General features: G+C 48.1%; 1 protein-coding gene across 14 annotated transcripts in view; it reads right to left on the bottom strand.

Moving 5' to 3' along the window:
• Window positions 1-2,240: 2,240 nt before the first annotated feature.
• Window positions 2,241-25,570, bottom strand: part of RASAL2 (RAS protein activator like 2) — a 256,803-nt gene continuing 233,473 nt past the window's right edge. For 8 of the 14 annotated variants that reach the window (XM_081194283.1, XM_081194273.1, XM_081194277.1 and 5 more), the window contains 8 exons: window positions 20,247-20,448; window positions 17,166-17,359; window positions 14,598-15,435; window positions 10,583-10,717; window positions 9,197-9,399; window positions 8,547-8,634; window positions 6,165-6,195; window positions 2,241-3,734 (listed from right to left, as the gene is read on the bottom strand). In XM_081194283.1, the coding sequence (XP_081050409.1) occupies window positions 3,592-3,734; window positions 6,165-6,195; window positions 8,547-8,634; window positions 9,197-9,399; window positions 10,583-10,717; window positions 14,598-15,435; window positions 17,166-17,359; window positions 20,247-20,448 (1,834 nt within the window). In that variant the 3' untranslated portion in view covers window positions 2,241-3,591. Of the gene's footprint in view, window positions 3,735-6,164; window positions 6,196-7,851; window positions 7,910-8,546; window positions 8,635-9,196; window positions 9,400-10,582; window positions 10,718-14,597; window positions 15,436-17,165; window positions 17,360-20,246; window positions 20,449-25,570 lie in introns of those variants that run through there. The other 6 variants (XM_081194284.1, XM_081194279.1, XM_081194280.1 and 3 more) reach the window with 5 other exon arrangements.

Consider the following 25,570-nt stretch of genomic DNA (forward strand, 5'->3'; position numbering starts at 1 on the left):
GTGGGATCCATGGACCAATTCATATCACAATTTGAGCATGTTCATCTTATATGTTGTGGCCAAGTCAAACTTTTCAATATCCCTTCTTGGAAAGAAAGCACTTACAAGTGTAGAAATTGCGGTGGAACACACAACACAAAGCAGATTGCGTGAATGTTGCTGTATGGGCAGAAGGTATAGAATGGATGGCAAATCTGTGGCTCTCCAGGTCTTGTCAGGCTACAACTCCCACCATCCCTGGCCACGGGCTTGCTAGTCAGGGCTTGTAAAGCTCTACACAATATACCCCTGAAACATCATTTTTTTAATGAAAAAAGGTGAGGAAATCAAAGTGCATTTCACCTAGATTGCCACAAGGTGTCACCACATCTTTTTAGATCCTTAGCTGCGCAATTTCAGGCAACCTCAAAGCCAGGGGTCAGCAACCTTTTTCAGCCGTGGGCCAGTCCACTGTCCCTCAGTCCATGTGGTTGGCTGGACAATATCTTTTTTTTTGGGGGGGGGAACGAACCAATCCCTATGCCCCACAAATAACCCAGAGATGCATTTTAAATAAAAGGACACATTCTACTCAAGTAAAAACATGCCGATTCCCAGACAAGTCCATGGGCCGGATTGAGAAGGCGATTGGGCCACATCCGGCCCCCAGGCCTTAGCTTGCCTACCCTGCTCAAAGCAGACCAAAAACTAGGATGAAAAATAAAGGACAAAACTAGGCATGGTATAGCTGCATAGTGTCCGTTCTCCATCTCTTTCCTTTCTTTTCCCAAATAGGCATGGGTGGGCCCAATCGCAATCGGGATCGTGAAGGGAAAGAAGGGGGGAGGTCCTACTCTGAGTAAAGCTCCTGATAAAATTCCTCCTCCACCGGTTGCTTAAAGGGAGAGTGTGCAACCCTGTTCAAAACAGACTGCATACCTACTCCTGGACCAGCTGACCCCCCCCTCCCCAGACCAACACTATGACCTTTTAGCATGCCCAGGCCTTTTAATGCTGCATTTTTGAGACATTCTCAGGGTTGTGGGTTTGAGCCCCACATTGGGCAAAAGATTCCTGCACTGCAGGGGGTTGGACTAGATGGCCCTCAGGGGTCCCTTCCAACTCTGTAATTCTGATTTTATGTTTTGTCTTGTGCTGGATGTTGTGAACATGCCCAAGTCATTCAGATCAGTCTCAGGCCCTGCTCAGTGTCCCCTGTTTACTGAAGGAAGGCAGATGGAGACTGGAAAGAGGGCTCTCTCTATAGTAGCTCCTGTTCATTGAATACCTTTCCTGATCTTCTTTCTTGCCCAGGGCTTCCCCTGCTTCCCGTTGTATGCTTTTCCTATGCTGAGTTTTAACAACTCCTTAGATGTTGAGGTCTTGTACTCTGCTTTTACTGGCAACTATTGATTATATTGGTTTTATGCAAACCACTCTTGCAGCCATAACAAAATATTAAATATGGTCACCCACATTCTTTCCACTACCGACCTCACACATGGGTTCGTATCATCCATAGGCTCCCTGGGGCCTAATGAAAAGGGAGACAGCATACATGTAATGTGACTAAGCCCACATTTCCAAGTAACCACACCCAGTGTGGTTTAATGTACATATTAAAACAGTATGGGAGACAAAGTGGATCATTTTGGCACCTCATAAGCTGCTAGCTGCAGGACAAAACAGCAGTCTCTTGGCAAGCAATGCCTTCTGAGTGCTGGCCCCCAAGAAAGATGAGAATCACCTAAATAAATCCAGCCCCATTCCAGCAATGCATTGCAGGACACCATGAATAGCTGAAGGATGCTGAGAGCGTCCAGGACCCGTCCATCTTTCAAGGTGACTTGAGACTGAAACCACGTGGGAAGCTGAACTGAACTTCCTCCAGGAAAACATGGAACTGCTTTGCCATAAACTACCGTGAATCTATCTTGAGCAGGGCTGAGCCAAGATATTTTGGTACCCAAGGCAAACCCCCTCATGGCAGGGTCTAACAGAATTTGAGCTGTGCACCAACTCCATTGAAAACTCAGATCTGCTTCGAATGATGCGCAAAACCTGCCACTTTCTCTCATGGGCCCTGTAATCCCGAGGTCATAAAAGTGCAAAGCTTCATCAGTGGTTTGTTCGACAACTCAACATTTCAATTTCTAGACTGGATGAGCAGCTAAAGTTTCCTTCTGAGATTTCTTAGGACATTTCCATTCACCCCAACTCACATGGCTCCATCTTTCATCAGTGCAGACACAGGCTGAGTCCAAAGTGTTTAAAGTTAAAGTTTATTTTGTAATTCTTTGTAGGAATATCAATAAAAGACCTCAAATGTATCTATATCTGTACATATACAAGAAACTGTTCAAAAATATTCACAGAACAAAAATAAATCTTCTTTAGAACAAACCCAGACAATGAAATGCAGAAGTGGTCCAGCATTACTGGCATAAAAATACAGGCTTAGAGAGGGGAACGGGGAAACAAGGTATTGTGTGTTAAGGGGGAAACCATATCAAAATAAATTATTCAAAGCTAACATTGCAAACGAAACAAAACGAAACAAAGGAAAGGGGAGGTACAGTCCTGTAAGATGACCTTCTTGTTAAGGCCCAGGAGGCAGCAGAAAGATTGTGAAAGGACTTGTGGAAGAAGGTCACACCACAACATGTTGTCTCCTCTCTTTCCTCCCAGCTCTTTGGGGATCTTAGTTATTGGAAGGATAGAGATTTCTCTGTACCAAGATCAGAATGGTTTGGGGAAGGGGCTTGACCAAGATTAGCACAAAGCTGCCTCAGTGGTCCCCAAGCCTGCCTGCCTGCCCCTGGCGGACGAAGGTGGGGGCAGGGGGAGGGCGGCCTGCCCTGGGTGCCGCCCCGGGGTGTGTGACATCACGGCTGCCCCTGCCCTGCCTGTTCATCGCTTGCTGCACACCCCCGAGATGTTTGGCGCTCATTGGCCACACCCTATAATGTGCGCCGCTTGCTGTGCACCCCCCCCCCGACGTGGGCAGCGCGCCACGCCCCCGGGACGCGCACCAGCCATGCCCCCGGATGTATGCCGCTCCCCAAGCAGGTAGCTCCACCACTGCTGCCTGCCTCAGAGAAGAGGTGGGATCGGCTGCACAGCTTCCTTTGATGGGGGGGGGGGGAGGCGGGATGGCAATCCCCCCTCCCCCGTCAATGGGAACTGTGCAGCCAATCAGATCCCGCCTTCCCCCTCCATCCCCCCCCCATCAAAGGGAGCCACAGGCAACGCAGTTGGTGATGGCTGCCCTTAGGAGCTCCGTGCTGCTGTGGCTCCCGCCATCTCGCCTCGCCAAAGGCCCCTTCCCAAAGACATTCTGACCTTGGTACAGAGAAATCTCTCTTCTTCATCCCCAAAGAGAAGGCAGAAGAGAAGAGCAGGGGGGAAAGAGAGGAGAGAGCCTATTTTGGTGTGAGCTTCTTCCACAAGCTCTAGTTGTGCAGTATTTCTGCTGCCTCCTGGGCAGGCAGGCAGGCAGTCTTGGGGAACGTTGAGGCTGTTGTGTGGACAGGCGTGGAGTGGGTGGGAGAAATGAGGAGCTGGCAACTGGCAGGTGGGAGAAGTTGCAGTTAGCAGCTGCTGTTTTTAAATTCACCGTTCTCCGTGATGGAAAGCCTGGTGGGGTTGGTGGGGGAGATGCCGTTCCGAGCCTGCATGCTGTAGTGTTCCTTCACTTGCGTTAGGGCACTCATGAGCCGCGTGTTGGCTGAGTCCAGAGACAGGATTCTTTTTTCCTGCAACAAAACACACTGATTCAGATCAGAACTGCCTGGCTTCACTGCAGCAAGGCCTTAATGACTTCACAACCTGCAACATCTGGGTCTCAAGGTGAGCAGCAGTTCTCTAAGGGAGGGCTGTTGCTTTTTCGCCATAGGCTGATCCAGCCTGGCCCTGCAGCAGAACAGAACGAGCCTGCCTCTTTCTGCTGCCCAGCATCTGTCCTGTGGAAGCTGCCAATTAGCCACGTTTAAAAGCTGATTGAGTGGTGGATCATGTAAGATCACAGAGGCAGAAGTCAGCAGGGAGATTCCTGGAGATTTAATGGGTTAGTTTTTGAACAGAGGGAAACAGAAAAAGGCAGCAGGAGGATATGAGAAAGAGGATTCTAGAGTGGAGGTGGCGTATGGATTGGGACCCTCCAGAGACACCCTCCCACTGAGAGAGGGCTTGCAATACACCCCAGGGACACTGGAAATTATAAATGCAGATAGATGCCAGCCGTGTGAGGGTGCAGCAGCAACACAGGGGCAGCGGGGAGGGGGGCAGAAAGCAGCCCGAAGCTGGGGGGAAGGAAGTATGCATGACAGGAAGGGGCAAGGGGGAAGAGGGGGAAGGGGGGAAGTTTGTGCGAAGGGTGGCAGTGATGGAAGGGTGATGGGGAAGATGGCACTGATAAGACACAAAAACCAAACAGGGCGACTGGCTTCTTAGACCCATTCCAGCTCAGTTACTCCAGGACTCTGCAGAATCAAAAAGCCCTTTTTGGTTTTGATTCAGAAACTAGGGGCTTTTGCGTTAAAGAGACAAGAGAAGGCCGGGGACATGATTGGCGGACATGTAAATCTCTGGTACTACGTGGCAGGGGAGAACCAAATCAAAGAGGCACAGGGACTTGCTTTGGTTTAACCTTAACTTCCAACAAAAACTGGCAGTCATGTCAGGCTGGCCGGCCTTCGAGTGGGAAAACCACGAGATGTGCTTGGGCATTCCTGTTTCAACAGGTACTGATGCAACATGCAAGGGCTCTGTAGGGCTCCACACAAATGAGGGAAGGCAGAACAATGTACAGAGGGCACAAACATGAAGGAATGAACACGTCACTTCCCTCTGGAGACAAAAGGCAGGAGACACACTGAGTGCTGCAGTTGCTGCACAAACTCTGCTGGTGGGGTGGGGCACAAGCCCTATGGCAATGGAGAGAGGGGGCACAGCAGGAGTGGCAAGGTCACTTCCAAAAGCACTACCTTAGCCAAAGGGGTGGGTTTTCCAGCACTTCCTGCCAGATGCGGCTGCTCTGTGTAATCTGAGGCCTGAAATTCTGAGAAAAGTAGCCTGCGCTGGAGGACAAAGGGTTCGATATGCAAGTCTGCTGCTGATGTATGCATCTGGGCTTCAGGAGAAGCAACTCACAGTTACCAACATTCATGCGAGAGCTTCCACATTTCTTGCTAAATTCAGAACCCTTCGTGGGCTGGGCAGTTTGGGCTGCTGGGAGCCTTTCACTCATTTACTTCCCCATCATGTCCAAAACAGCTCTCGGTCATGGGAAAGCACTGCGATCCATAAGGAGTATGTGCAGCACACATAAGAGATGCATTTGTGAAGACACTACCCCACTTTTTAAGGCTTACAGAGGTAAAACTTTTAGAGGGAGCAATCTGTCTATACACAGAGGAAGCCTGCCTAAGATCAGCTCCCTTCCTGACTGGTGTCCTTCTCCCTGCCAAAATCTATCAGTTCATTCTCCATAAAAGGAATAATTCCAAAATATCTATCACAAAACAGTACTTTGAAAGGTGCCAAGCCAAAGTCTCGGACACCAAATGAGAATGCCTAGCACTAGAGATGCTAGAATTTCAGAATCCGGGTTCCACCAACTGGATTCGGGGAGGGGGGGGTCTGATTATGTTAAGCCACATTTTGGTGTCCGGCTCAAAAAGCCCTAAACATGTGTGCAAAGGGCCTACGGGAATCAATCTTGGGGAAACAACTTCCAGTTGCCTCATGACCATCCTTATAATTAATCTAGTTCATTTTTCTGAATCAGTTTTAAATTATATTAAGAGGAGCTCCCGACATACTTGACTCAGAACGAATGACTGCAAAGTTGCAGATGAAAAGCTCTCACTGCTGCTGAAATAATCCAGCAAGATCTCTTATTGAAGGGTGACGCTGCTTCCGCTGGCATATGAACATGGGTGAATTTGTCCCTTCTGTGGCGATTCAAATTCAAAAGCAAAGGCGTGAGCTTGGGAGTTCAAGGGGAGGGGGCGCTGACGACACCCCCTCCATCAAAAAGCAAGCAAGGGGCAATCCAAGCTTATTCCAAACTGTCTCTGGATGAGGCGCAGGGAGTGGCAGGAGCTGGAATGTGTAGGGGGAGGTGAGTGCGCCAGGCCAGGGCAGGGGGGTGCTCAGCTAGAGAACTGATTGGGAGTACTTGCCTGCTTGAATTATCTCATCCCCATTTAAGACCTGTAATTTAACACAGCAGTGATGTCACTTGCAATCACAAATGGAAGCTCAGTGCACAGTGAAGCTCTGCGAGTTCATGGAGGTGCGCGGGGGGGGGGGGTAGAAGTGACATCCAGGGTCCCCCTTCCCCATCCAGCTAAAAGAGATTGACTAAAGAAACAAGAAGTGCCAGGGGGGGGGGTGAAATTTGGGGCAAATCATCCTAAAAGCTGATGCTACGAGGGTGAGGGCTGCTTGCTTCAGAGCACATGGGAGGCAGGGTAAACCAATGGCCACATGCACTTCAGCAAACCAGCAGCGACCTAGTTCAGGGCTTTTGCTTCCTACCACTCTTGCAATGGCCTCTCATACAGTCATGGTGGCTCCAGCCAGGTTCTTGGTTGCTGTGGGAAACTGAGGCAGCTCTGAGGCATTCCTATACCCCTCAGCCATCTTCTGGAGAATAACCCATGAAATGATCAAGTACTGGGGAGTTGTGTCCAGAGCTTTAACCAATAGCATGTTTCTGTCACAAATCATTTGGGAGTGGGGCCATAGAAACAGACCTCACTCAGCCCAAAACACTCTGTTTGATTCCTCAAGTTAGACAAGTGGCTCTGATCGAGATGCCGGGTAATTAACTCAGTCTTGCAAACAAGTACTTAGAAACTACTAGCCCTTCTGCCTGTACAGATTGTGGCCAAAGAGCAAAAACAAACAAACAAACAAACAAAAAAAACAAATCCTTGTTTCTGGAAAAGTTCCCTGGAGAAGATTTACACTCATGACAGGAGATCAGGCAATAACTTGTTCAAAAGCATAAGTTATAGCAAGGCATTTCTGCTTAGATTTGAACTGAGAAATCATCATGGAACAGCTGGGAAAAGTAGCCAATAGGCAAGCTGCATGTTCGAGGGCAGGTGTAAAGGGGGTTGGCTAGCCCTTCGCAATAAATCCCTCGGCCTGACCGGAGTTGTATTCACAGTCTTTTATTTGTAAACTACCGTATTTTTTGCTCTATAAGACTCACTTTTTTCCTCCTAAAAAAGTAAGATGAAATGTGTGTGCATCTTATGGAGCGAATGCAGGCTGCGCAGCTATCCCAGAAGCCAGAACAGCAAGAGGGATTGCTGCTTTCACTGTGCAGTGATCCCTCTTGCTGTTCTGGCTTCTGAGATTCAGAATATTTTTTTTCTTGTTTTCCTCCTCCAAAAACTAGCTGTGTCTTGTGGTCTGGTGCGTCTTATAGAGCGAAAAATACGGTATTTACAAAGTACAGAGCATCTCTTCAAGCATCCGAATCATCTGTAACAGATCCCAGGCAATCCCAGACGTCGGCGTTGTTTTCTACGCTTTAACCCTCCCCTGTCCTGGGTGGATAGAACTGGTGCCCTCTCTCCCTCTGTGTCAGAGCTGGTGGAGTGGTCCTGGTGCTCTCTAACCTCAGGAAGCCGTGCCTCTGTCTCCCCTTGCTCTCCACCTCCTTCCAAGGCTGCCTCTTCTACCGGCCCCTCTCTCTCTCTCTCTCTCTCTCTCCTCCTCCTCCAACTCCAGAGCTGTCCCAGCTGGCTCCGTGACAGAAGGGGAGGGGAACCTTAGGCCTGGGGGGCCAAATGTGGCCTTTGGACTCTCTCTAAACCACGCCCTTCTCCAGGCCACACATGCCACCAACATCTACCTTGAATGCTTCTGCGCACTACGGTCTTTTCATGCTGGGTAAAGCAGAGGTGTATGGCTGATGATGAAAGACACAAAGACAAAGATTATCCAGCAATGATAAATTCTATATGGGGAAATAACTTTGTGCTCCGAGGGCAAGGGGGAGTCCACACAAGCACAGCACACAAGAAGAGATCAAAGTGACTTCTCTTCCTGTGTGGCTTAATCCTCTTTTCTCTTTGCTGAGCAGAGAGCCAACAGAAGCCCAGGAAAAACTCCCAAACTCACTCCAGAAAAAGCAAGACAGGCGAAAATTCATGCGCCCACATGCAGCTCCATTTCTCCCAATGCCAACCAAGGCAGGTGCCAAAGGAGGACGTTTCACAATAGGTACCATTCCAAGCTGCAGTCACCCAAGGTCACAAGCCAAAGCTTTGTCTGTGTCTCCAAGAGCACTCAAGAGCAGTCGCTCGGCCCTTGGCTGTGACCTAATGATGCTTTGAGTGTCAGGAGGGTACATGCTTTGACCCTACATAATCCAGGGAGCCTAAAGCAACAGCAAGCCTGTTCTGTACAAGGGAATAGTTCTTGCCTGCCCCACTGAGATGCTGCCATGGGCATTTTCCAGAAGTTGCTTCAGTGCATCAGTCACTGGTCACAGGAAGTGGAATAGTGGGAGCAACGCCTATAAGCAAGGATACTTCGAGTCTTACCTGTGCGTCAATTATTTTCTGCTTAGTGTCAATAACTGCCTGCATCTCGGCATGGTCCTTCTTCAATTCTTCCTCAACAGCCATCAACCTACGGTAGAGGCAAATGATATAAGAAAGGGATCTGTCTGTGCTTTTGGGGCATCCCAGAAAAACAACTCTCAACCCAGCAACTGACTTAAAAGACAAAAAACCCAACACATTGTGTTCCTCAGCCAACAAGCTTCAAGTCTTTTGAGGAGCTATTTGAAGGAAAGAGGAAGGTCTGAACTCAAAGGCAACACCCTCACACACAGACATGTGAGAAGATGAGCTGGCATTTGAACTCAGGTCCCCCTGTCTGCTTTATGCAGTGGGCTCTATCTAAAGAACAGGGTAGATGATGGAGAATTGACTTCCTGGCTCACCCCCCCCCCAATCTGCTGCAGGTTCTTTGCACGATCCTTAGCTGAGTGATTCATCTCCCTTATGTCTCTGGTTCCTATGTGCTAAATAAAGGTAATTTCCTCTTCTGCAAGCTACTGTTACATTTCACAAGGGAGCTGCCCACATGTGAAGATGGAAAGCTCAGATTGCAATTCATAGAAGTCTTTTTGCTCCTTCCTTCAAACTTTCCAGCCTCTCCCACTCATGACAAGACCCTTTCACCCTACCTGCTAATGATGCTCTTCATCTGGCTATCCTTCTCCTCCTGCTGCCTTCGCAACCTCTCCTCACTGTCTTCCAACCTGGCCTTATATTCCATCAGCAACTTTTGCATTTGCTGCTCCTGCACCAGGAGCCGCTGCTCATACTCCTCCAACCGCTGGCTCGACACCTTCAGGCGATCTTTGAGTTTGGTTATCTCCTGTTCATACTGCAGGTTGGAGGCAAAGATGGACATTGTTTAGTTAAAGCATTTATTAGCTCCCTTTCCAGTATTCAAGGGGGTGTTCAATTAAAGTAAAGTAAAAACAGCAAGAAATCTGCAAAAAAGACCAAAAACAAAACCCACAGCAACCCTCAAATAAACACCAGAAGAGACCAGCTATAGAGCTGAGTCAAAGACCAAACGGAAGAGATGTATTTTGCAGGGCTGACAGAGGGCAAATGGTGGACACCAGGGGGAATTTCTTTCCAGAGCTCCTGTGACATTTCTCACTCTGCATGGGTGTTGGTACTTGAAGCAGGGCCTGAGAAGATGATGCGGGAGATGACATAGGGAGATGCTCTTTGAGATAAAATAGGACCCAGGCTGTTTGCTTACAGGCAAACCACAGTGCCTTGAACTGGACTGCACTGGAAACATCTTGACAGCCAGTGCAGGTGCAACAAAACCAGCTGGGTGCATTTGCAATGCCTTATATCATAAGGAGATGTATAGCAATATACTAGCTGAAACTACCAAGTTGACTTCAAGGGCAGCCCTATGCAGAGCATGATATAGTAGTCAAGCCCGGAGGTTCCAAAAGCATGGATTTGCATTGCAAGGCTCTGTGCCCAAGAAGCGATGAGCCTGAAAACCATGTGAAACCAATAACTTGTTAGCAAAAAAGCAGGGCTGGATCAAAAACAACTGCCAGAGTCTGAAGCTGTCCAGCTGAGGGAAATTATCGTTCTGTAAATGACAGAAAAACCTACTCTGTGCTAGTGGCATTGGTAGGTATTTGAAGGTCTGAGAGAACATGTTCATGTCCAATTTGCGTATGTATAGATGGGAAATTAAGGCGATGGTTTCAGTGCACACTGTAAAAAAAACCCCACCAGTAACTGAAAAACAGAGGAAGGAGCTCTTAAGCCCCCTGGGCAATTCTCCATTAATGCCCTTGCTCTGCCCAAGACTTGAAGAGATCTGTTCACCTGTCTGGATTCAGCCTCTATTGGCTACCCCACATCTGCCTGACTTCAGCTTCCAGACAATGATATTATACAACAACAACAGCATCCAGTTGTTTAATAACTGAAATACAGAGCTGGGTGTTGTCAGCACTTGGAAATTTCAGGTGTTTCCCTCTTCTTGCAGACCCGTTTGGGATCCAGAGCTGGCATGCAGTCACTACCTTTTCTGCGTGCTTTGCTTCATCTTGGTTTTGATCAGCATCTTCCTCCTCTTCTTCATACTGCCCATTGTTGAGGACCCAAGCAGCTGTCCTTTCCACAGGCGACATTGTGGCAGAGTCTACAGGTGAATGAATCTGCAAGCAGAACATGGGAGTGTGAGAGGCTCCCTATCTCACTGTTTGCCAGAAGGAGAGCTATCCTAGCCACAGGTTACACTCAACAACACCTGGAGCCAAGACACTTTTGCACCCACACTTTGGCAGCGGCACGAGACAGCCTGTTCTCCAGAGTGTGCTTGTGCCCCACTCCACTAATGTGCATGAAGGAATCACATTAACAGAGCCCATTCTGTTTCTCCTCCCATGTGAAGGGAGTAAAGGAAAGTATTTTTATTAATTCCATCGACAGATGCATGCAACATTATCAGTTAATAATGTTTTTGCTATAATCTGAAATGCAACACTGTGGGGTGGGTTTTGTAGTGCTGCTTCCATTTTAATATATCACAATGTGGAGTTCAACCCTACGTTTCAACATCTGTTCAGGCTTGGGGCATCTTGCTCAAGGTCTCTAGTTTTCATTGGACTTTACTTCACTTAAACCTGGTTTGCAGCGACAGTCTCCCGGCCTCTCCTTCAATCCAGGCAAATCACAATTTATAGCAATTCTAGCTTACTAGAAGAGAAGAGTTTTGGACTGCCTGATTGCCGGAAGACAGACTGTGGTATAAATAGGATCCACATATTCAATCACAGTGAAGCACTCTGCTCAGAGGATGCTTTGGGGTCTGTCAGCTGCTGACAAGACATATCACACTCTGCTTCAGGAAAGTATGGAACAGGAGCACAATACAAAGCAATCAAGAAAGCAATCTGTGTATCTGAAGAAGTGTGCATGCACACGAAAGCTCATACCAAGAACTAACTTAGTTGGTCTTTAAGGTGCTACTGGAAGGAATTTTTTTATTTCAATCAAGAAAAGATGGTCATTTTTCTGTGAAAGGCAAGATGCAGATGGCAAAAAGCTCTTTCTTAAAGCCACAGCTGACTGCTTTAACTGCAACCCTATACACCAAGCAGGCGCTACCGTTTGAGACTGTGCTCCTCTGTCCTGCAGGGAGCATTGTACAAGGAAGAGAGACTGTGCAACATGAGCCCCCTTGCTGTCCAGGAAAAAGAATGACTGCTGCAGTTAATATGCCTTGCTTAGAAATGCCGCCAGGAATTTTTTTATCATGGAAGATCGTTGGCCATTCTTCCAAGGAAGATGAGAGTGCAGAAGGGAACAGATTAGACTGCATTAGTTAGGCTTATGCAACCGCAGCCATCCCATTTATGATTAAGACAACAGCTGTGACGTTTTTAGAATAGCTGGCACTCTTCCCACCTTTGGTTTGACTCTACTTTCCCCCTTTCTTAGGATGAGCCCTGGAAAACCAGTTCAGAATTTCCCCCCAATGTGGCTGTTTGCAGAAAGGAAAAGCTGGTGGTAGAGGATGTCAGTTGGCTAGCGTGTGACACCAACCTCCCTCCATGCATTCTGCAATCTCTGCAGCAGTTTTGCATGGTTTTGAAAATTGTTCACACCTTTCAAAAAATAATCTGAAACCTGAACATTTAAAATAAATGTACATGTGCTGATTTAACATGGCCAGGTAATCTACTTTAAGACTAAAAATCCCATTTCTCACATAAAATTAATCGCTTTCTTTGCTACTATAAGGGTTATAATGCTTCTCTCTACTTCTGCTCTCTGCCTTTCAAGGGATCTATGAGTTCCAATTAGTGCAAGAGGTAGATTTGAATAATTGCTGGCTTTTGTATTTTAAAAGAAACAGCAGCCATTGCGTCTTTGTTCCAGCATGCTTTCATGATTCAGTGCTGACCTGTGATCTGCTTGCATTGGTTTACATCAAAACAATTAAGTTAATCTGCAAAGACCTTCCTGAACCTCATCTCCAGGTTTTCGCATAGTGCAGACAGGGCTTCCACCTTTGCCAGCAACGTTATTTCCTCCCTGCCCCCCTTTTTTTGCTTAATGTCCAGCCCGAAAGCGTTTTGTGAAACTCAAAGGCTCACTACTCTGCTTGGACTCTTGCTTGGTTCTAATGAAGGCATTTTGCTGCTGCTGCTTGTTTGCATTTGTTCCCCACCTACTCACTCAAGAGGAACACAGAACACACAGGGGACTCTTCAAGTCCAACAAAGGGCTCCCCTCTCTCGCTGGGAACAAACAACCATAAATAAGAAAAGGGGAATCGGACAATCAAACTTGCCCACAAAGAGACTGGCCACATTTGGGGGGAGAATTCCATGGCATAAACTACCAATATCTGCTGGCATTAAACAATCTCCCCTTCCGCCTAGAGATACTCATTACTTCTGCAGGCACTGAACAAACTACAAATGGATTAAAATCTACAAGACTTGAAGCAGAAAAAGGAGGAACAAGAAGTGGAAATCTGAGCAGGCATTTGCAAGGTCAGGCTAATGCTACTGGCTGTAGTGAAAGTGATGTCACGAAAGGGAAAGGGGTCTCAGGATACCTCTCAACACCATTTTCTAAGCAAGCATCACTCACTTAGACTGTGTACACACCATACATTTAAAACACATGTCTCTCCCCCCAAGAATCCTGGAACTGTAGTTTACCCCTCAGCGCTACAATTCCCAGCACCCTTCACAAACTACAGTTTTCAGGATTTCTTTTGCTGGGGGTGGGGGTCATGTACTCAAAACACATGGTGTCTACAGAGCCCAGGAAGTCAAAAGCAAATCCTGAAACATACATGCGCCTGGGGAGCAGTAGAAGGAGTAAGACTAGGAAAAGTTTGTTTTAAATGCTCTGGGCTTGTGTGCTTTCCATATGTAAGCCATCCTATGACAGCATGACATCATATGCATGATAGAAGCATCACTGACAGTAAGACATTGCTCCTGAAAAACCCAGCAACAAGCATATTTTCCTCCTCCCTCTTCTGCCTTCAAGTAAGTGCTTGTTTATTTTCCAGCTATTTCCAGTAACTTACCCCCAAGGAGACAAACGCACCTCTGGAGGGTGTTATGGCAAGGCAGGGCTTTTCCCAGCAAGAACTGCATTGGTGTGTGAACAAAAACACACATTCACGACGATCCCTTTAAGATCCATGAATTGGGCAAGCGATTGCTGGATTTTCAAATGGGAAATTCTTATTTTGTAGCTCTACACACCACTCACCTGCACTTTCTTGGCCAAAGTCAACCAACTGTATCCTAATGACTAACTAAGAGTCAGACGTAAGTCAAAACGCAATGCTTGGATTTTTTTAATTGAATAAACAAGAATGCCTAGAAAATCTGACCTTGACAAAAGATATCAGTCAGTACTTTACATTTATATATTGCACTGGAACATTCAAAATATATTTTCATCAGTAATCCTTACAACAACCTTGTATCAGAGCAATTATCACGCCCCGCAAATCCAATTTCTGAGGGGTTTGTTTGTTTAGGAAAAGATTTTCTCTCAGTGGCTTGCATTTCCTTCTCTTTATAGATATTTCACATATGCACTTTAAATAACTGTGTGCCTATTTTTATTTAAAGTGTTAGTAGTGTTTTAAGTTGTTTACTTCTATGAACTGCAAATCGCATTCCCCTGCTCTCTATCACTGGGAGTCGACCTTTTCGTTAATCATCCCACAAGCCAGGACCAAAAATGAGGCAGTGCCCATCTTATGAGGACCACGGCACAGAGGCGTCCCCACCCACATACCTTGGAGTCACTTTCTTGCAGTCTAGCAGCTTGGCACTGAAGAAGCAGGCCAGCCTATGTCCTCCCTAGGACTGCAGGCCAGCCTGTTCCTGTCCAGGTGTGCCACAAACTACTGCTCCTGAGCCTTTCATGGTCCCCGACTTGTAGGCTGGCCACTTATGCAAACTGATCCCTGTTCCTTCTATCATGCACAACACACACACACACACACACACGAACTAGCCTCAAATTCAGAGGTACCAGCGCAGATTATGGTCCTACCTGCTGCGTTTGCTGCCTCTGGATGGCACGCACTTTGGGAACTGGGCTCTCCCGGGAGGACGAGGATTGTTGCCGGGACCGGTTGCCGTTCTGAAGAGGCTCCGCTGCCATTGTGGCAGATGCTACAGACACGCTCCCTGTGCTTCGCAGAGAAGCGCTGTGCGGAAGGGACTGGGGCGCCTTGGCTCTGGCCCCCAGTCCCGCTTGGTCCACTTTGCGGATCTGGGCCTGCCCAGTGCTGTTCTGGCGAGGTAACACCATGGGCCCGTGCTTGTCCAGTGCTGTGCCCCGCCGGGGAAAGTCCTCGCTCTGTGTGCTGCGTTTGGTGAAGTCCTCCATGCTGCTGTTGCTCGGCCCGCTGAGTTTAAGGTCTTCGCTATTCTGGCTCCGGGAACTGGTGACACTCAGATTCTCCAAGCTGGAGTCCATGGACACCTTTGGCATGGCCTGGGCGGGGTTGTTCATATGGTAAACAGGGTTCTGGAAGGAAAGGGCCTGCAGAGGGCCTGGCTGGCTGAGTGGGGTGTGCAGAGGCCTCCTGACCTGAGGGGTGCTCTGCGGTGTGCTGTGGAGCTGCTTGATGTTGGCCACCTGGATGACAGAAAGCTGGCTGCCGGATAAACGTACAGGAGCATCGTGCATCACGGACCCGGAATCACACTGCACAACATTGGGATCTTGGAGATCCATCAGCGATATGCTTCGGACATTGGGCATGTTCGTCTCGTCACTCTTGTCGGAGTAAGTCACACTTCGTGATGATGACTGTTGAATCAGCAACAACTTGCTTTTGAAGTACCCTTCATTTTCCTGGGGTGGCGACTTCAATTTCACCTCACTGTGAAGTTGAACAGAAACAGTACCAATGTCTAATAGGTGAGAACAGAAGCTGTGCCCCACAAAAATGCAGCTCTTTTCTTAAAAACAACAACAAACGAAACGAAACCCACGCATTCACTGGAACAGTATCGCCTAGGCCAGGCTCAGAAAACCACCTAAGCCATTGTTTAGGTTATCATAAATGAGTTGCTGCAAGCCTCTGGGCTCATCTGCTCCCCACTCTCCTGCTCCTTTGTACATGGGAAGAGAACACGGAAAGCCCTCGATTTCAGTTTTGAATAAAAAACCGTTTTGCATTACTTGTGGCTTGTTCTAACGAAAGTTAGCTTATACAAATCAGGCTCAAACTGTGGAACTGGAAGCCCCCACTGCCCTCCCTTCCTGTATAGTAGGCAGGGAGGGAAAGGGAATTCACAAGCCTGAGACTTGTTTTGATCCCCTAAACCTAAAGACCTGAGCTCCCGTTTGCTAGCTAACAGCTTAAGTTTTAAGTGAAACTGATAGAACGTTTACATGAGGTTTCACTTTCCCAAATACCCTCTCCTTTCAGCTACAAAGAGATTGTTTTGACTGTATTTATCTCATAACTTGATAATGAATCCAATTTCGGATTCCAGAGCTAAAGCTCTACCCTCATACTGCGAGCTAAGCCCAGGAAATATCCTTGACATTCCTAGGGTGACTTGCCACCAGAATGGAAACCTTGGGCACCCACATTGCTAGACTCCACTCTTTTTGCCTTCATTCCTGCCTACTCAGAATACCATCGCCCACAATCATGTATTCAACAGTGATGGTGGGAGAAAAGCTTTCTAACCTTCCTGGTGACATAGAGAAAAGGGTAAAGTTTTATTAAGGAATAATAAACAAACCCTTGCAAATAAATCATGCCTATCCGTACATATCTGACTCATTTGAGGCCTAAAAAGCGTGATAAACAGAGCTCTCTGGCACAACTTGCCTGCTTGGTTGCTGGAAGACAGTTCTTATCTGCCACAGGCAATTGGCTATTTACAACTATGCATTAAAACGAGTTTGAGAAAATGTGGAAACGCACCGTTTACTCATTGCTATGGCAAAGGAACTATTACAGAATGAGAGCTAGTGTAGTACGGTGACTTTCACATCTGGGTGGGGATGATCAGACGCTTACCTTACAGGGCTGTAGTCAGCACTGCTGAGATAAATAATGGTGAGCACTGTTCAGCAGTATATGCCTGCTAAGTGTTAATATAATATGGGAAACCCAGTCCTTGAGATACCAGCTTGACCAAGGTCTACTCTGGGTCAAACACTTTGGTCACAAGCTGCAGCTCAGTGGTAGAGTGCATCCTTCCAGCATCCATTGCTGCCGCCTTCACTTAGAAAGGATATCAGATAGCAGGGCTGGGAATGTTTGACTTGGAGATGTGCCGCTGGTCACAGTAGACCACAACAGGCTACATGGACCAGGGGTTTAGCATAAGGCTTCTCAGTCTATAAAATGATCACTTTAAGCCAGGGATGGGAAAACCTACAGCTTTCCAGATGTTGCTGCGTTATGGCTTCCATCATCCCTACCTGTGAGCCATGCTGGCTAGGGAAAATGGGAACTGGAGTTCAACAACTGGAGGTCTACAGGCTCCCACATCCCAGGTATAAGCACAGCCAAGACCTCCCCCCTATTTCCCTGGGCAATGCGTCTTCCTGACAGCCATATAACCCCAGGGATAGCTTGGTGCTGCGTACCTGTCAACTGGGTCCTCAAAGATTTTTTGCAGCCCCGAGGAGAGGCTGACGTTGGGGCTTGAGTTGTGATCTGCCAGGCGTCTCAATTGTTGCTGGATCGGCGTGGGGTTTGTTGTGGCCTTCGCAATATCTGCGAGGATGCGTGGCAAAGGTCCCAATTTTTCTACCGTTGCCTGTAGGAAGGAATTTTCACCCTGATTCGACAATAAGCACCGTGGCACCCGCCATTTGAGTAATTGTTTTGTTTTGAATGTGGTGGTTTTTTTTAATAATAAAAAAATAAAACAATGATGAACATGGGTGGAAGAGTGGAAGTTGGAAGGAAAGAAGGTGGCGTTTGTGTGTGGGTGTGAGCAGGACCACAATGCATTGTTATGGAGCAGCAGAACCACGGCGACCAGACGGATGGAGGAGACGAAACAGGGTGCGGCAGACATTGAGGAAAGAAAAGGAAATAGAAATTAAAAACTGACCCCCCAAAATAAAAAGGTCATGCTCAACAGAACAAAACTAATTGCCATTCCAACACAAAACTGTCATGCAAAGCAAACTGCATTCAAGGGAAGGGTAGTAGAAACGGGACTGGGGGGACGGACAACTGCAATTGCTACCAACTGAAATGGGATTTAGAAAACTAGAGAATAATTCAACTGCAAAGAAGTTTCCAGCCCCCCCCCCCCATCCCAAAAAGTGTCCTGTGGTCAGGGAAATGCATGCTGACATACAGGGAGATTTGCATTCAGGAGGTTTGCAAGAGCACTAAAAGAATATGTGCAGAAGTGCAGTGTTTGTGTTTAAAGATATCCATTTAATTAGTCTTTGCTTTAACCTCTTTATGAATTTGCCGTTTGTAATCATTAATAGGTAGAATTCACCTGTTCTGATGTTTAGTTTAACTGGAATAGACCAGGTTAATTTTATGCACGCTCCCTGAGCTCTATATCATTTATTGTTAAAAAAAATGGGATGTTGTGTACAGGCGTGAGAGTGAGGACTCCAAGTGGGTTCTGTTCTGTCTATAACAGTTGGGCATTTTTGCTACCTGGCTATCATGGTGGAAGGTGTGGATGGCCTGATCCTGGGCAAAGTAAAACCTGCTTGGAAGCTGCTGTGTTGTGCGATGGATTCAGAACCTCTCTGCACACGGGAACTATACTTCCAATGATGACAAATAACTCATCAGTGTGCAATAATATCTATAGCCTAAAAGCAAGCTGCATATTTGTGCCAGAGCTTAGAGGCCTCTGAGCGGACTCTGGTTTGGATATAAATTCATTTCTGTCCACAGCAGAGTCCAGGAAGTCCCATCTGAAATCCATATAGAACTGTAATTCCCAAACTGCAATCTAGGGCACACCACTGTGCCAGGAGACAACTGCCAGTGTGTCATGAGAAGCCAGTTAAGGTTCTGATGAATCTCAAGTGCCAACTCACAGAGGAGGTTGCTGCTGTGTCTCTGTGTGAGTTCCTGCTCTGAGCATGCTTCTTTCCAATTAGCTGGCCCTGGGAGCATGCAAGTCTACTGTGGTTACCTCTTCTACTACAGCAGTTAATTAACATAAGATAATTGCATTATTGCAAATGGCAGCTGTTGTGAACGGCCAATGTGCTTATCTTTAAATTTAAAAACCAACAACTAGACTGACAGAAATATAATTAAACACTTCCTTTATTGAATCCCAAGTAGTCCCCAACTTTATGGCCTTATCCTCTTGCCTGATCATCACTACTTATTGTGAAGAAATAAAGCAAAAAGCCATTTAAGCTGGACTACCATCCCATTAGTCCATAGTATCACTGTACTGGAAAGGAAGAGCACACCTGTCTCTAATGTTAGGTTTTGGCTAATTTGTATTTGCCTACTTTTTCATTAACAACTGAGACAAATGCTTTGCTTTTAAGGGGTCTCATGCACACGGGAAATAATATTATGTTAAGACATGAAGTCATTCCAGTGGCCTGGGAGGAATAACCTACCTAAGGAAAATTTGTCCAGAAATATGTGGGTTTCATGAATGCAAAATATGGATGTGTGGAGGAATGGAGAAAGGAAAAGAGGCAGGGAACTCCACATTTTGACAAAAACACAAGATGCAAACGTAATGTTCCTGTACAAAATACTTGTGTGCAGTGCCAACAGCAAACTCAATTAACAGTAATTTTTCAGTTCTTCAAAGAGTAATAACCCACCATCACCACCGAAACAATTCCCCGACAATCTGTTCCTTCAGAGGAAAAGTCTAGCTGGAGTAGTTTAATTATATAGAATTATGGACAGCAAAAACTTGCAAGAGTGATGGGCAGTAACTACTGAACACAGCTAAACTATGTACCAATGTGAACAGCATCTCTTTGCTGTGTTTTTGGTCTAGGGCAATCATGACTGGTGCACCCCCTTCCCCGCCTGCCATCCTCTTTATGTTCTCCCCACCCCACCCTGGCTTCCCCTTTTCAACATTATGCATGGCGCGTTGCATCATCTAAGGTGAAACCCCATGATTATGTTTGTGAGAGCCCAAATTTGTTTTAAAATTAAGCTGTTCAATCGGAATTAGTGGAGGATGTAAAAAAATGTAAACAGCTTAATAAAACTACACTTGAGGCTCTACAAAATTCATGCAGTTGACTCAAGCTCCTTATTGACTGTTCTCACCATCTCAAACCTTTGGTCATGTGTGGAATAAAGCCTGGTCAATTACTTTTCTTTATTTTAAAGTTAACTTCTCATGAAGTACAGTGGTGCCTCGCAAGACGAAATTAATCCGTTCCGCGAGTCTCTTCGTCTTGCGGTTTTTTCGTCTTGCGAAGCACGGCTATTAGCGGCTTAGCGGCTTTAAGAAAAAGGAAACAAACTCGCAAGAACTCGCAAGACGTTTCGTCTTGCGAAGCAAGCCCATAGGGAAATTCGTCTTGCGGAACGACTCAAAAAACGGAAAACTCTTTCGTCTTGCGCGTTTTTCGTCTTGCGCGGCATTCGTCTTGCGAGGTACCACTGTATTAGCTCCTATAGAGTAAGAATTATTGTAACCAGGAGACTATCACGGATCCGGCCAGCCCTCCCCAACCTCCAGCCTAGATTACCTTGTCCAGCTGACATACAACTTCCCACAGCAAGGAATGCAAGACAGCAATCTCCCGTCCCAAATCTATGAAGCCTTCAAATCCTGGAGTGCCGGAGATGGTGTCCGCATTAGAAATTTCTATCAGGAAGCGTTTCATGCCGCCCCACTCGTGCTCGAGAAAGTCATTCATAAATGTAATATATTCTTCTTTGTTCCCAAATCTCGATTTTCATAAGGAGGAAAGAGAGAAAGAGATAGAGAATTACCGTATTTTTCGGACTATTGGACGCACCGGTCCATAGGACGCACCTAGATTGGGGGGGGGGAAATAAAGGCAAAAAAAATTTATCCCCCCCCCCAGGCGCGGGGCTGGGGCGGGGAAGCCCGAGCTTCCCCCTCCCCCAGAACGGGACCCAGAGCCATGCTTTGGCATCGCTCTGGGAACTTGCGGGGCTGGGGGAGGAGGAAGCCTTCCGCCAACCTCCAAACCATGTCGGGAGACAGCGGGATGGCGCGCTGCGCCTCTCCCGCTGTCCCCCGAGCTTGTGGGGCTGGCGGTGGGGCTCTCCTGAAGCCGGGAGGTTGTGGGGATGGTGGGGGGGGAGAAGCAGGCTTGCTTCTCCCTCCCCCAGCCTCCCGATCAGGTCGGGGAAAAGCGGGATAGCGGAGCGCCGCCATCCCGCTTTCCCCCGACCTGATCTGGAGGTTGTGGGGATGTGGGGGGGGGAGAAGCAGGCTTGCTTCTCCCTCCCCCAGCCTCCCGATCAGGTCGGGGAAAAGCGGGATAGCGGAGCGCCGCCATCCCGCTTTTCCACGACCTGATCTGGAGGTTGTGGGGCTGGTGGGGGGGAGAAGCAGGCTTGCTTCTCCCTCCCCCAGCCTCCCGATCAGGTCGGGGAAAAGCGGGATAGCGGAGCGCCGCCATCCCGCTTTCCCCCGACCTGATCTGGAGGTTGTGGGGATGGTGGGGGGGGAGAAGCAGGCTTGCTTCTCCCTCCCCCAGCCTCCCGATCAGGTCGGGGAAAAGCGGGATAGCGGAGCGCCGCCATCCCGCTTTCCCCCGACCTGATCTGGAGGTTGTGGGGATGTGGGGGGGGAGAAGCAGGCTTGCTTCTCCCTCCCCCAGCCTCCCGATCAGGTCGGGGAAAAGCGGGATAGCGGAGCGCCGCCATCCCGCTTTTCCACGACCTGATCTGGAGGTTGTGGGGCTGGTGGGGGGGAGAAGCAGGCTTGCTTCTCCCTCCCCCAGCCTCCCGATCAGGTCGGGGAAAAGCGGGATAGCGGAGCGCCGCCATCCCGCTTTCCCCCGACCTGATCTGGAGGTTGTGGGGCTGGTGGGGGGGAGAAGCAGGCTTGCTTCTCCCTCCCCCAGCCTCCCGATCAGGTCGGGGAAAAGCGGGATAGCGGAGCGCCGCCATCCCGCTTTCCCCCGACCTGATCTGGAGGTTGTGGGGCTGGTGGGGGGGAGAAGCAGGCTTGCTTCTCCCTCCCCCAGCCTCCCGATCAGGTCGGGGAAAAGCGGGATAGCGGAGCGCCGCCATCCCGCTTTTCCCCGACCTGATCTGGAGGTTGTGGGGCTGGTGGGGGGGAGAAGCAGGCTTGCTTCTCCCTCCCCCAGCCTCCCGATCAGGTCGGGGAAAAGCGGGATAGCGGAGCGCCGCCATCCCGCTTTCCCCCGACCTGATCTGGAGGTTGTGGGGCTGGTGGGGGGGAGAAGCAGGCTTGCTTCTCCCTCCCCCAGCCTCCCGATCAGGTCGGGGAAAAGCGGGATAGCGGAGCGCCGCCATCCCGCTTTCCCCCGACCTGATCTGGAGGTTGTGGGGCTGGTGGGGGGGAGAAGCAGGCTTGCTTCTCCCTCCCCCAGCCTCCCGATCAGGTCGGGGAAAAGCGGGATAGCGGAGCGCCGCCATCCCGCTTTCCCCCGACCTGATCTGGAGGTTGTGGGGCTGGTGGGGGGGAGAAGCAGGCTTGCTTCTCCCTCCCCCAGCCTCCCGATCAGGTCGGGGAAAAGCGGGATAGCGGAGCGCCGCCATCCCGCTTTTCCACGACCTGATCTGGAGGTTGTGGGGATGGTGGGGGGGAGAAGCAGGCTTGCTTCTCCCCCCGCCAGCCTCCAGATCAGGTCGGGGAATAGCGGGGTGGCGGCTCTGCGCCTCCCCGCTGTCCCCAGCTTTTGGGTGCAGGCTGCTGCCCGCAAGCCTTGCGAGCCCGCGGGACATCCCGCCGGGCTTGCAAGACTTGGGATAGCTTCCTGAAGCCTGGAGAGCGAGAGGGGTCGGTGCGCACGGACCCCTCTCGCTCTCCAGGCTTCAGCAAAAGCCTGCATTCGCACCATAGGACGCACACACATTTCCCCTTCATTTTTGGAGGGGAAAAAGTGCGTCCTATAGTGCGAAAAATACGGTAACTTCTTTTTCTGGGGATGGATGGGAACAGTTTCAAGGGAATCTGTGATTTCCTTAACTTATTAAAGGACTGTAATTACTACTTTTTTCTCTGACTAAACCACAGGTTCCATATCAATACAGTGGTGCCTCGCAAGACGAAAAGAATCCGTTCCGTGAGTCTCTTCGTCTTGCGGTTTTTTCGTCTTGCGAAGCAAGCCCATTAGCGGTTTAGCAGATTAGCGCTATTAGCGGTTTAGCGGATCAGCTGATAAGCGGTTTAGCGGATCAGCTGTTAAGCGGCTTAGCGGATCAGCTGATAAGCGGCTTAGTGGATCAGCTGTTAAGCGGCTTAGCGGCTTAGGATCAGCTGATAAGCGGCTTAGCGGCTTGGGAAAAGGGGGGGGAGGGAAAAAACCCCGCAGGAACTCGCAAGACATTTTCGTCTTGCGAAGCAAGCCCATAGGAAATTCGTTTTGCGAAGCACCTCCAAAACGGAAAACCCTTTCGTCTAGCGGGTTTTCCGTCTTGCGAGGCATTCGTCTTGCGGGGCACCACTGTACTCCTTTTAGTTATGGCTGCTGACAATAATTCATTTTAGAAAAAGTTGGAAGATAGCACGAGAAAGTCAGTGTAACCTGTGGGTAACTCTGGTTTCTTTTCAGATCGTCCCTGTGGTATGTATGCTTCTTTATTTGTGTTCTGCTATTATCTCTGGCCAAGCAGGCTTTATAGGCTTCAAAAAATGATCAGAGATTATATTTGGAGAAACTACATAATGAACAGGCAAGCAACCTTCAGCCATCCAGAGTGGCTGGGGAAACCCAGCCAGATGGGCAGGGTATGTATGTATGTATGTATAAATCATCACCATCATCATACTCTCTACGAGTTACTGCATCTGAGTACTTTTGTTCCATTTCAATCTGTATGCGTGGAAATTCAGAGCCAAAGCTTTGACATTAACTTGAAGAGTTGTTTGTTTGTTTGTTTGTTTAACGCAGAGAGCATCAGCTGAAGGGAGGCTGAAAATTAATGGGATCAAAGAAAGCAAGGAAAGTCCTCTTTGGAGTTAATGGGAGATTCCCCCACAATGCAAATACTTTTATTTATTTATTTAATAAAATTTATATACTGCTTGAGTGTGAAAAAACCCTCAAAGAGGTTTGCAAAATATCATCTTGCTGCCAAGGAGTGTGGTGGAGTCTCCTTCTTTGGAGGTCTTTAAGCAGAGGCTTGACAACCATATGTCAGGAGTGCTCTGATGGTGTTTCCTGCTTGGCAGGGGGTTGGACTCGATGGCCCTTGTGGTCTCTCCCAACTCTAGGATTCTATGATCTTCAGAAGTGGCCCTTTCCACTTGGCCTAGGGGGCGAGGCCCACACTCACCAGCCCCACTGAAGAGGCTCCTTATGAGGCCGGAGGAACATCGCCCGGCTATTGTTTTATTGATTTAATATGCTGTAAACCGCTTTGAGATTTTTTATTAAAAATATAAAGTGGTATAGAATTATTATTATTTTCTTAAAATGTGGGATAGTCCTTAGGACCATAGCAAGGAAAGGCAAGGTTAGATCTCCATTGCTGCTCTGAACGTATTAATAACCAGACAGCCCCAGGGAATGCAATTTGCATTTAAAACAAAAACAAAAGGGGAAAAAACACCTGAGATGCAGAGACGCATTTAACATCAGATGTAGCTGTGGGCCTTCAGAAAGAAGGATCTGCATGTTCAAAATCCACCTCAGAACTCAATGAAGCTGAAATAGGCAGATTTTAATTATATTCTCATTGATGTCAGAGAAACCAAAGTAGTATCTTGTTTATCTGTTAATTGATACAAAATGTAGTAGAATCATAGAATCATAGAGTTGGAGTTTGATACTCCTGAAAAACTTCATAGAAGCGGGTTAAGGTGTATATTCTCACGTCCATTTTTGCTACATAAGGAAGTTGCTTCCTAGAAAACTACTACCCTGTGTGGGACTCTTGACTCTTCCTCGCCCAGCCCCACAGGGCTACTAGCATCAGTGCGTGGGACCATCAAACCATAATAATAATAATAATAATAATAATAATAATAATATATTATTTATACCCCGCCCATCTGGCTGGGTTTCCCCGGCCACTCTGGGCGGCTTCCAAAAGAATATTAAAATACTGTGATACATCAAACATTTAAAGCTTCCCTAAACAGGGCTGCCTTCAGATGTCTTCTAAAAGTCTGGTAGTTGTTGTTCTCTTTGACATTTGGTGGGAGGGCGTTCCACAGGGAGGGCGCCACTACCGAGAAGGCCCTCTGCCTGGTTCCCTGTAACTTGGCTTCTCACAGTGAGGGAACCGCCAGAAGGCCCTTGGAGCTGGACCTCAGCGTCCGGGTAGAACGATGGGGGTGGAGACGCTCCTTCAGATATACAGGACCGAGGCCGTTTAGGGCTTTAAAGGTCAGCACCAACACTTTGAATTGTGCTCGGAAACATACTGGGAGCCAATGTAGGTCTTTCAAGACCGGTGTTATATGGTCTCGGCGGCCGCTCCCAGTCACCAGTCTAGCTGCCGCATTCTGGATTAGCTGTAGTTTCCGGGTCACCTTCAAAGGTAGCCCCACGTAGAGCGCATTGCAGTAGTCCAAGCGGGAGATAACCAGAGCATGCACCACTCGGGTGAGGCAGTCCGTGGGCAGATAGGGTCTCAGCCATACTGGAAAACAGGAAACTCCAATGCCATTTGAGGCAGTTCAGTATGTTTTCCCCTTTGCAAAATTTATGTCTGCCGAGTTGTGTTAAGATTGACCTTTTAAAACAAGCTAAATATCAGTTATAACAATGTGTGGGGTGCATGCAGCAGGGGGGGGGGCATTGAAGTTAGCCCTACGGTGATGTTTTGTGTACTACAATGGGACGCACTGCACATCTCTGCAGGGACCTGTCAGTGGTGCCAGACTAATCAATGTGCGAGT

The sequence above is a fragment of the Podarcis bocagei genome (genome assembly GCF_964188305.1).
Source record: "Podarcis bocagei genome assembly, chromosome: 5".
NCBI lineage: Eukaryota > Metazoa > Chordata > Lepidosauria > Squamata > Lacertidae > Podarcis > Podarcis bocagei.